At 32.8% G+C, this 12199-nt stretch overlaps 1 protein-coding gene across 3 annotated transcripts in view; it reads left to right on the top strand.

The window, feature by feature from the left end:
• Window positions 1-12199, top strand: part of CSMD3 (CUB and Sushi multiple domains 3) — a 695220-nt gene that overhangs the window by 355167 nt on the left and 327854 nt on the right. For all 3 annotated transcript variants that reach the window (XM_034422197.2, XM_034422198.2, XM_034422199.2), the window contains 2 exons: window positions 7789-7876; window positions 9636-9760. In XM_034422197.2, coding sequence (XP_034278088.1) covers window positions 7789-7876; window positions 9636-9760 — 213 coding nt within the window. The remainder of the gene's footprint in view (window positions 1-7788; window positions 7877-9635; window positions 9761-12199) is intronic.

Genomic DNA, 12199 nt, shown 5'->3' with positions numbered 1-12199 from the left:
ACCCCATTGGGGTTTGGTGGGTTCTCAGACACACTTTAGTTTATACTTTCATGCAGTTTATACTAATTTGATTTTCAAAGATGGTTGTTATCTAGAGGTAGATAAATTTGATACTGATGTAAATGATATATAGATCGTTTAATGTAGTGATGAAGGCATCAGGCTAGAAGCCAGGAGGTTATGGCTTCTTGTCCTGTCTTAGTCACAAAGTCAGGTGAGTGACCATGGACCAGTCACTGTCAATGGCACTTGAGGCAATGGCAAGCCATTTCTTTGTGTCTTCTCAAAAAAAAAAAAAAGTTCAGACAATTGCTAGGAATCAGCACTCAAAGTTACACACCTAGACATCCACACTCACAAAACTTATAGGAGAGAGAGAGAAAAAAAAGAGATGAAATGAGGTAACTTGGAGAAAAGGGACAGCAGAGGAAGGGAGGGAGGAAGAAAGAAAGAGAAAAAAGAAATGCAGTTAAGAAAAATAGAATAGAAAAATGTTGGGAAATGAATTTGGGATGCTGAGGATAGGAGATCATTTTCCTCCCTTTTTTTTTTTTTTTTTTTTGTATAAGAATGCAACAGGGGATAAAAAAAATTAAATTCAGTTGGTTTTATAATGAAAGAGATGGATGAATCATTTTTAAGCATGAAGTGAAGGTAATATACTACTGCTTCTTATTCTTGGAAAATGAATATACAAAGTGTTTGATTACTTTGCATATTATTTCTTACAATGCTGCTACTAAGATTCTTTTAATGTGACTAATATTTTCATTTGCTCCCATTGCTACTAACATTTAACTTTGATGTTGCTATACTACTACTCTTATCACAGTTCCTGACTTAATGCTAAATACTTAACTGTATTTAATGGATAAGTGGGTCCTGATTGAAATGTAGCAACCATGCAGGAAAAAAACCTGTATTTTCAGCCAATTGACATAGGCAGCCACTATTATTTGGTTAATACATTGTGTACAACATTATTTTTAGTAAATGATAATATTTTGATGTATGTATGCTATTCTGTTTAATGTTTATGCAACAGTCACTTGTTTTCTATTTTTAACTAGATATGTTAAGGGTGCATTAACTCCAAAAAGGTTTAAAAAGTATTGGTAGCCCTAACTTTCCATGTTAAGAGTTTCTATGTATTTACAGGAAGTAGATCTCAGATGTGTCAAATCAAATTAATTCCATTGACATAAGCCTTCTTGCAAACTGTTCAGCAATTCACTTATGGTCTGCCCCAGTTGTACATTAACACTAATGTCATATATTATTTTTGTTGATCAAATACCATTAATCTAAAAAAAGTATAAGAAAGGAGTAAAGATCAGAAAGGATCAAAATTAGACAATGGGGCAAAAAATCTGGAATTAAAATGCAAATAATATTGACACATATTTTTATTTATTTATTTATTTGATTTGATTTTTATACCACCCTTCTCCAGCAGGACTCAGGGCGGTGAACAACCGAGATAAAACAGAGCATACAAAATTTAAAAAACAGTTTAAAAGGTAATTAAATAATTTCGGCCCACAATTTAAAACAACCCAGTTAAAACCAATTTCAAATTAAAACTGAACGGATGGGATCAAGCCAGCCTGGCTAGATGGAATAAATGAGTTTTCAGGGCCCGACGAAAAGTCCGGAGGTCTGGTATCGTGCGTATCTCTGGGGTACATAGTATCGATAACACTAGTTTTCACACAGGGACATATTTAAACCTAATTAATTCAATTGAATATGGCCAAAATAATGGAGGAATAATAGTAAGGAACAGCAGATGTATAAGCGAGAAATAAAGTTAAGAGAGTCTTATTTCTATGCTTGCATATTTATGCTGTTTCAACAATCACCAGGAGAAGCAAGAAAAGAAAGAAAACTTCAAAGGTATCTTTGATCAATGAATTAAAATCAGGCAATATATTTCTTGAAATTAAGTGGCTATCATCCCCAAAGCCTTTAATTAACAAAATTATCAAACAAATGCAGATAAAAAATTGAGTAAACAGAAATGTTAATCAGAAAGCAGAAATCTTTCTTTTTTTGTCTGTACTCTGATCTTAATATTTACCATATACTTTTAAAAATAGTTTTGTCTTTCAATCATTATAATATCTATATAATATATATTTTAGCATTATTATTATTATTATCCCTCTTCCATTAGGAGCAAACTATTTTCAGAGGAAATGTGGGAGCGAAAGAGGAAGCTATTTTTCCATTAATTTTAAATTATTTTACTTGAAAATGAAACCTCACCCATCACCAAAGTGTGACAGTTTTCTTGATTTTGATCGGTTGAGCAACGCATTATGTTGCCCAATCTGATGCTCATTTTCATAAAGTACAACAAGAAGCAAACTATTTTTTCCGAAGCCCTCTGTGAACAAGAAGAATATCTTAAAAGAAACATTTCTAAAAGGACATCATACCTCCATTTTTGTTACTTACATTTTAATTTACTCTAAACATTCAATAATGGGGTAAATTAGGAAGAACCAAACAGTGAATCAATGAAACAATGTGGTTAACAAAAGAATGTTGAGCCGCGGTGGCACAGTGGTTAGAGTGCAGTAGTGCAAGCTACTTCTGCTGATCACCGGCTGCCAGCAGTTTGGCAGATCAAATTTCACCAGGCTCAAGGTTGACTCAGCCTTCCATTTATTTATTTATTTATATAATTTATACAGTATGTCGCCCCTCTTCGGAGACTCAGGGCGGCATATACCCATCCTTCCAATGTGGGTAAAATGAGGAGCCAGATTGTTGGGGGCGATAGGCTGACTCTGTAAACTGCTTAGAGAGAGCTGTAAAACACTGTGAAGTGTTATATAAGTCTAAGTGCTATTGCTATTGCTGATGTCCAGTAATAATATACTAACATTAACCAGAAAGATTGACAAATCAGAAAGTATTAGATCAAAATGTCTTATTTCTTCTATTACAATTGTAGAATAGGAACATACAGTGAAGCCCTACAGCATTTATGTAGATTATGACATTATCCACTCATTGATGAACCATTAGAAACCATGCAATTTTCTTTCCAGTGCCATTTTAGAAATTCAAAACTTAAATCTAGAAGAATATAAAAGACCAAACTAGAATTCTACATGCAAGCATTAGTGTTTTTTTTAAGAATGTTTCTGAATTTCATAGAAGAAAGTTATTCATAAGATTAACAATACAAGAAAAATATAATGCTTAATATTCTTCACTGTGCCTGAATTAAATGCAGTAAAGATTGCCAATTCATAGACAAGCCTGTCCAATTTCATATTAGCTATTTGGAAAATCGATACTTAAAAAGTGAGCCAAGCAGTCAATCTATGGTATTACTGTATATAATACAAAGACTATGAATTCATATTATCAAAGGATGAAAAGTAATTAAATAAATGATACATAAATGATAAAAATAATTCAGGCAATACTTTCACAATGTGTATAATTCTGTGCTAGAGCACAATGTATACTTTGAGATTATATATATATATATATATATATATATATATATATATATATATATATAATAGATTTATTAGTATAGAAGCTATTGTAGGTATGACATAACAATCCATATAAATAGCATATAGAAAATGTATATAAATACCAGATAGAAAAAAAAGTGAAATATTTGAGTTTTTAAAAGTTGGGGAAAATATTCAGGCATTTTGGATTTGTTTTCCAAAATTAAGAAGTTTAATTTCCACTTTTTAAATACAACCTTGATTTGAAAATGTTGGATTGATTATGGTAAACATCAGTGCAAAAAATAAAATAAAATATACTGCTCAGTATAGTAGTTTATAGTTTATACACTGCTCAAACAACTAAAGGGAACACAAAACTACTGTATGTAACGAACAAAGTATTTAATAAGGCTATTTCATTCATTCAGATCTCGGATGTCTTCTGCTTGTGTTCCCTTTATTTTTTTGAGCAGTGTAGGAAATTGAATTTAGATTAAGACAAGGATGAGTATAGGTTTATACTTTGCAGTGCTAGTAGTTTAGCCAAGTGGTTAGGGGACCAGGCTAGAAGGTAGGACACTACAAGTTCAAGTCCTGCCTTAGCTGGCTGGGTGACCTTTGGCCAGTCACTCTCTCTCTCTCAGCCCAACCCACCTCACAGAGTTGTTGCTGTGTGGAAAACAGAAGGAAGATACATTGTATGTGTTGAGTTATTTGCCTTGAGTTATTTGTAAAAATAATAAAAGGGGGATAAAAATAAATAATAAAAAGTCCATATAAGGGGAAATTATTTATAAAAAGGTGTATATTAGAAAAATCTGGAAAACTTCCACGTCTTAACATACTTTTTAAAACAGTTTTCAGTGTGTTACATAAAAGGAACATTTAATATTACAAATCAAAAGACAAAGAAAGAGAAAGAGAGGCTAACAAAATGGAAGATAATAGATCTGTCTGTTTGTAATTTGAGGCAAGCTATGTTCAAATCCCATTTGGCCTTAAAATAATTAGATAACTTTGGCATTAGACTGTGTCCATCTATCTACCTATTTCAAAGTTTGTATGCCTGTGTGTGTATACATCTCTGTATGTATATTCACACACACCTTACCCATATAGAGACCTATATATATGGACACACACATATTTCTAAAAGCTATTTGTGTTAAACTGTGTGTATCACTATGTATATGTATAACAACTCACTCATTGTGTAGTGACTATCAACTAGTCACTGCACAGCAGCGTGCAAGATGGAAAACTCAGGATTTCCAGAAATTCAGAAAATATTTAGGGAAAATAAAACTCATGAGACAGTCCCAAAGAAGTTCAAAAAGAACTCAGTTAGGAAATAAATGCAATACAATTGAAAAATATGCACAAGGGGAATAGAATAGAATGGAATATGAAAACAAAAGCACACTGAAGATTGTTAAGTTTTGTTGCACCACCTGTTTGTCCTATTGGACTTTAGATCTTTGAGGAGGAGGGGCTGAGTGTATGTGTGTGTTTCTGTGTTTGTGTATGCAAGATAACATGAATGATAGGAAATAGGATTTTATTACTACAGTATTACAGTATAGGTATAAGCTATCCAATTCTGCTTTCGAAAAGGTAGAATTACATGGGTTCATCTTCACTTCTTGTAGTAATGCAGGGAAGATTCAGAGTACTCCTTATTTCTCTGTTGCCATTTCTCTGTTCTCGAAGTTATTTTCAAAGGAAACACCCAGACTCAGTCCTATAGCACAGTAATGCTGAGATTCTAAGCCAGAATATTATAAACAGGGTAGAAGTTTGCTAATAAATTATTAATAAATTATTACTGAGACTAATTTAATATAAATTGGATAAACTGGAGAAAAACTATCTTTATTCTCATTTATGATCAGACATGCAAAATGAGAGGGCCTACAATTTCAAAGATGAGCCAAAATAACATCTCATGATGTTAAATTTTTTATCTTTCTGGATCAAAGGTAATCTCAAAATTAGCCATAATTTTGTCACTCCAAATTGGAAACAAACAAAATGCTTTGTACCATTTTCCTCCATCCTCATGTACCTTAATACTAGCTGTTTAGTTAATCACCTTTTTCCATTATATTTGAACTTGTAAGCCATCATTACAATCCTTCTCTCTTTGGCTCTCTTGCACCCTAAGAATCTCATCCATAGTTCAGACATTGAGGGGAAAATGCACAAATTGGGCAATGGAAATTGAGAGTACATATGTGTGATGCTATTCTTTTCCCAGTACATCATGCCTTATTGGACCATTATTTGTTAGATCTTAATTTGGTCCTAGTAACCTTGTCACCTATGTGATCAAAAGGTTACATCGCAAGGCTTTGTTTTTCCCATCAATATTTTATAAATATAGATATAAACACAATTTACTCTTGTCATTGTGTGAATGATAAATTATAAAATAGATTTGCTCCACAGTGATATCTGTGATTTTATTTTAGAATAAGAGAGAAATAGCTATAGTGTTTTCTAACTGTAAAGTATAATTAATCATTAGTGTACCATTGAAGGATCTGAAGGAGCAGCCTGAGAGCAGCGTGTCACTAAGAATCAACACCATTGTGATAGATAAACAGCATATAGAGAGAGACTGTTAGACTGTTCATCAATCACAATGGTGTTGACTTTCAGTGACCATCTATCTATCTTCTCTATCTATCTATCTATCTATCTATCTATCTATCTATCTATCTATCATCTATCTATCATCTATCTATCAAAAAGGAAAGAGGAAAGGAAAGAAAAAAGAAAAGAAAAAAGAAAGAAAAGAATTTCATAGCCCTTGTTCAGCATTTGCAGAAATAATCTTAAAATGATGAAGTTACTTGGAAGTAATTTGTATCTGAACAGAACAATACTCTTACCATTGCCACCTCATGTTTTCTTGGGCAGCATTCAAGTGTAATGCTACCCAAGAATCTGGGTATTCCCATTGCCAAGAGGCATCTAAAACAAGAGAGACAGGGGGAGAGAGACAGAGAGACAGAATAGCCTAGTATCTTGAAGAATTTATAGGAACAGTATCTAGATTATTTTTGGTCACAGAACATCAGATGCAAAACCTGAGCAGAAGGCAAGCACCTGGCTCTCTCCTCTGAGCTCAGAAGCTAAGCACATTTGAGTCGAGTTAATAATTGGATGGAAGATAACCAGGGAAAATCAGAGCTGGCCAGTTAATAAACTTCTCAGAAGAAAATGGCAAAGTGGCCTGCACTATATCCAAGACAAATGCATGGACTTTACAAGAAATCAAATTGTATTATTAAAAAAATGTGTGTATTTGAGAAAATGTTCACTACTAATATTATTTTAAATAAATAGGCTGTGCATTATTATACTATATGTATTTATTAATCACATTTCTCTGGTTGCCCATCTCACACAAAGAAAAGCTGGGCAGTGACATATAGCAATTGACTAAAACAATGAGTTAATAAAAATGATCATTAGAAAAGGATAATCATTTTATACATTATAACAATACATTATAAAAAGTAGTTATTAAAATAAGAATATTATAAAAAAATGATCCCAGTTCAGTAAGCCTGTATTTACTTAAGAGTGTTTCTTCAACATAGCATTGGCAGAAGATAAGCACTAGAACTGAAGACGTCGGATATAAAATGACTGTTCTCACAATTGCTTTTTAGAACATGGGCACAGCATTTTGGCCTAAGGAAAACCATATTGTTGAACTAATACTCCTATAAAGTTGGATACCAATAATATGTCCCTTTTTTTTTTTATCCCTAATATCAGAATCTAGGAGATTTGTGGCATTTTATTATCTATTAGCCATTGTGGCACAGTGGTTAGATTGCAGTACTGCAGGTTACTTCTGCTGATCACCGGCTGCCAGCAGTTCAGCAGTTCGAGTCTCACTAGTTCAAAGTTGACTCAGCCTTCCATCCTTCCGAGGTCGGTAAAATGAGGAACCAGATTGTTGGGCCAATATGCTGTCTCTGTAAACCGCTTAGAGAGGGCACTGTGAAGCGGTATATAAGTCTAAGTGCTATTGCTATTGGGTATCTAATAATGACAGCTGTCTCATAATAAATGGTGAAAATTAAAGTTTAGATTCAATGTTTAGCTTTTTGGTATTCAAAGAAACAACAAAGACAAACTCATATTTGGCTTTTCTTTCCCAGAGTACAAATTGTGTACTAAAAAAAAAAAAATCTCGTTAAGGTAGCAGAAACTGCAACAATAACCTACATCTTTTTTCTTTGATATTTTAAGATAATTCCTAGCTGTCTATGTTGTTTTTATTTTGCAGTAAATGAAGGAGGTATCAAACAGGCATCAAATTTGTGTCCAGATCCTGGAGAACCTGAGAATGGAAAACGAATAGGCTCAGACTTTAGGTAATATTTACAAACCAAAACTTCAAATTCATTAGCAGGGGTGAGTTGACTCAGGAATTCTCCAAGCTGAAATCCACAGGTCATAAAGAGGTCAAAGTTGCCCACTCCTGCATTAGAGTGTTATCTTTAAAATTAATCGTATATATCTCACTCCAAAGATGAACTTGAACATGATCATGAATGTTGTACTTAAGTTGTCATCTATGCAGGTATTTAAAAATCTGTTGCTCTGCGGGATAGTCCTTGACTTTTGACCATATTCTGAGACCAGAATTTATGTTGCTAAACAAAGTGAGTTATGCCCAACATTATGAACTTTTTTTTATCACAGTTGTTAAGCTAATCACTGCCTTGTTAAGCAAATCATGCAGTCTTTAAGCGAATCCATCTTCCTTCCAATGATTTTCCTTGTCAAAAGTTGGCTAGAAAGGTCACAATCATATTTACAATGGCTGCGATGCTGCAGTCATTGTAAATATATGCTGGTTGCCAAGTGCCTACATGTGACTATACTGAGATGGATCATGTGACTATGCTGAGATGGATCATGTGACTATGCTGAGATGGTTGTAAGTATGAGGACTGATCATAAGTCATTTTTTTTCAGTGCCATTGTAACTTTGAGCTGTCACTAAATGATTGATTGTAAGTCAGAGTAGCCATATTGGGTGTAGCAATTGAAGGTCATTCATTTTAGCATTATGGTTATGTAGCATGCATGTATATGTAGCTCCATCAAGAAATATAGCTCTAGATTGAAACAGCTTTCGAAAATATAAGGCCTCAACTTATTCCGCTGGAAAGAAAAGTTGATCAAAGGAATTAATTTGTCACAGTGTAAATTTACAGATTTCTTGTATTTTTGTTCATGGCTATTTCTTCCAAATCACCTAATTTAGGCATGCACACTGGGGAAGCAAGTTTAGTTTATATTAGCACTTCTTCCTGGGTAGATTAGTCTAAGATGGCAATATCAGTGGCTTATTTATGTCTTTAAATAGGGTAATATAGTAATACTCTTTCAGATTAATTCTGAATATATATTTCATTCTGGCAAAGCACAAGGATGATTAGCGTTTCAGAAAGTAAACAAGCCAATGTAAGTTATTGTCTAGGAAACTGCTCAAAAACATTTTGACATGGTTTTTGTTTTATGAGCTGTCTCTAAATATCTGCAAAGACCCAGCACATGGATCACTCTGATTTTAATGGAAGATCAGTCTGTGAGACCTTCACATTTCCACCTTGTGTTACAGACCCATCAGATCAGTATGAAGTAACGCTATAGTCACAGACAAGCTGTCTTTATTAATATGAGACTTTTAAATACACTTAATTAAAAGGTTACCATATTTGAATGAACATCATAAATCTTATCTGTTCTCGCATTTTAAAAAATGAGATAATTTTTTAGATAACATAAAATTGTTTATGAACGGCAAACATATAGATTAAAAGAGGAACATGTTTTGAGTTTCTCATTAAATAAATTAAACAATGGCAGAAAAAGAGTGTTGACATAAATCCATTTGACTATGTAATACTAACTATAATTACAGAAAGGGGGAAAGATTGAAACAAATTTCACACATCTTCATTAGTTTTTAGACGTACCTTCTTTTTAAGACAAACCAGAACTAACTTTTACCTTAAAGGGAATACTGAAAGGAAAAATGTAATAAGAGATTATTAAAAAGATTCTAATAACCTTTGAGAAATATACTACATATTAATCTGCTTTTGATATGTTTAATTTTAGCTTGGATTCAACAGTGCAGTTTTCTTGTGATGAAGACTATGTGCTACAGGGGGCAAAAAGCATTACCTGCCAAAGGATAGCGGAAGTTTTTGCAGCATGGAGTGATCACAGACCAGTGTGCAAAGGTAAAATATAAAAATCTATATTCTTTCATGCCAGTTTTCTGCACTTTTTTCATGTCACAATAAGAAGGATATCTTTAAAGCTGGGGCATTGACAGTATGGTTAAAAAATGACAGCATATACCATCTTGACTTTTCTGACATATATCCCAGTTTATGAAAGCACTCCTACTGGAAATTATAGCTGAAATAAACCCTACTGTATTTTTGTATGGTCAAATTGTTTTCACACCTTCAAATATTATGGGTTTATTTTGCCCAAACAAAAAACAAAAACAGGGGGTTTGTTACATTTTTTGTTTCATTTGGTATTGCTCATGTCTTCTAGGTATAAGGAATTTTGCTAGATGGTTAGTAGGTTTTCTTAGCTGGGTCGTATAGTTAAGTAAATACCATCACTTATATCCTTAAGTGAAGAGACTCTATAGCTATAAGAGAGGCTGAGGAAAAAAATGTTAAAATTCAGATTTAATTCCAGAATTTCTTCAATCCCTTCTGCTCTCCAAAGTAGGGATATAGCCAATGCATAATGCCCTCATTTCCAATCACCAATTTCTCTCCCATTCCTACCTTAATCAGGGATCAATGGTGGTGCAGTGGTTAGAATGCAGTATTGCAGTCTAGCTTTGCCCACTGCCAGGAGTTAGATACTGATTGCCTCAAGATTGCCTCAGTCTTCCATCCTTCTGAGATTGGTACAATGAGAACCCAGATTGTTGGATTCTCTGCTGACTCTGTGAACCGCTTAGAGAATAAGTCTAAATGCTATTGCTATTAACATTTAAAGTGATTAATGGACATAGTTTTTTTCAGAAATATATATTCCTTTAAAAAGTCATCAGTATTTTTTTTTTATTTGCTTTTATCGTGTGCTGGAGAATGTACCCCACTTGTTTTGTTATTAAATAAAAAACACTTCTCCTCTTCCTTTCATAAAAACAGCAGGATTGTTCTTAAAAGAAAACCAGTGAATCTTTCTTTGTTTAATCTACATACACAAATTTATATTTTGTGCAATGCAGAAACTTTCATCATATGTTCCTCTTTAGATGTTCATTTTAAGATTTGGCTTGACATAAAAATCATACTGTATTGATTCATCTACTGTATATAAATAAATAATACCAATGTTAATTAGAACCCATCTCCCTATTCTTTAAAAAATCTAAGTAATATAATTTTTAGAATGATTTTGAAATAATATCACCAAGAACATATACAGAAAATAGAAGCATGTTCTTGAGTGAAATATATCCTGCATTTTTTTTTCCTAATAAAAAGAAAGCATTCTTAAAATACAATTTTCCATGCAGTTCTACAAACAGTATATGGGTATTGACTTCTGTTTATGCAGAAACAGAGTTTTATTTTCCTGTGTTAAAACCTTGCAGGTTTATTAGAAACATGCTGTGCTCCCTACACAATTTGTTTTTATATGTGATTTTCTTGTTCAATAAATCAGTTCTAATAAAATTTTATGGCTGTATAATACAATGCTCATCAGTTACTTTTAAAATGATATAAAAAACAAATTTTAAAAGAGTGGTAGCAGTTAATATTCTGAAGTATTATTTTATTATAAATACAGAATATTTCAGCTGTATGTTTGATTTTAGTTTATCATTTGATAACACATCCTGCTGTATTATTGCTTCTTTCATAGTGCTCATTTGACAGTTATAGGCCGTGATTACAGATATTTTTTAAAACCCTTCTATTAAGTCTCATATGTTCTAATCTTGTAAGAATGTTGAATGTGAGTGCCTTACTTTTTATAGGACTGAATATTACTTTATTGTTCCTACAAATGATCATATACGGTATTCTGTAGTATGAATGAATGATGCTTCCAAAGATGATTGATATCTTTGAAATGATAGCATGATATTTGTACTCATAAAGAGAAAAAATATATTAAAATATAGCAAAGATGAATGAGAATACTAGGAAGGCTAAACAGAGCAATTTTTGTTATATATGAACATTATTGAAAGTTAATTAGTGCTGTATAAAGTTATGCATTACCCAGTTTATCTAAGAGTAACTGGAGCTTTTGGCCATAAAATTTTCAATTAGTAAGAGCAGTGTTCTACTTGAAGAACAGATTGACCCAACATTTTAAGTATCTTGCTAACAATAGGTTTTCCAGGCTGTTAGCAGAAAGTAATATTAAAAGAAAAAAAAAATCTTCCTGTTACAAACCATTAGAAGGAATACACTAACTTTCAAACTAATCTCAATCTACTCATTATTGGAAAGTAAATGATGAGTTGCTGAGGTTTGAGCGTTAGCAGTTTTCACTTAGCCCATACATGGTGATGGGTTTTACCAGTTCTGTTCTGGGCTTTATGATGTTGAATTTTCCCATATTGGGAAAAAAATGACTTCAAAAGGCAGGCAACAGATCAGAATAGAAGTATATTGTCAGAATTATTTTTCTCT

Source organism: Pantherophis guttatus, chromosome 3 (genome assembly GCF_059756535.1).
Source record: "Pantherophis guttatus breed Tessera chromosome 3, ASM5975653v1, whole genome shotgun sequence".
Classification (NCBI taxonomy): domain Eukaryota; kingdom Metazoa; phylum Chordata; class Lepidosauria; order Squamata; family Colubridae; genus Pantherophis; species Pantherophis guttatus.
Note: the sequence above shows the minus strand (reverse complement) of the source record. Positions and strands in the feature narration are given on the sequence as shown.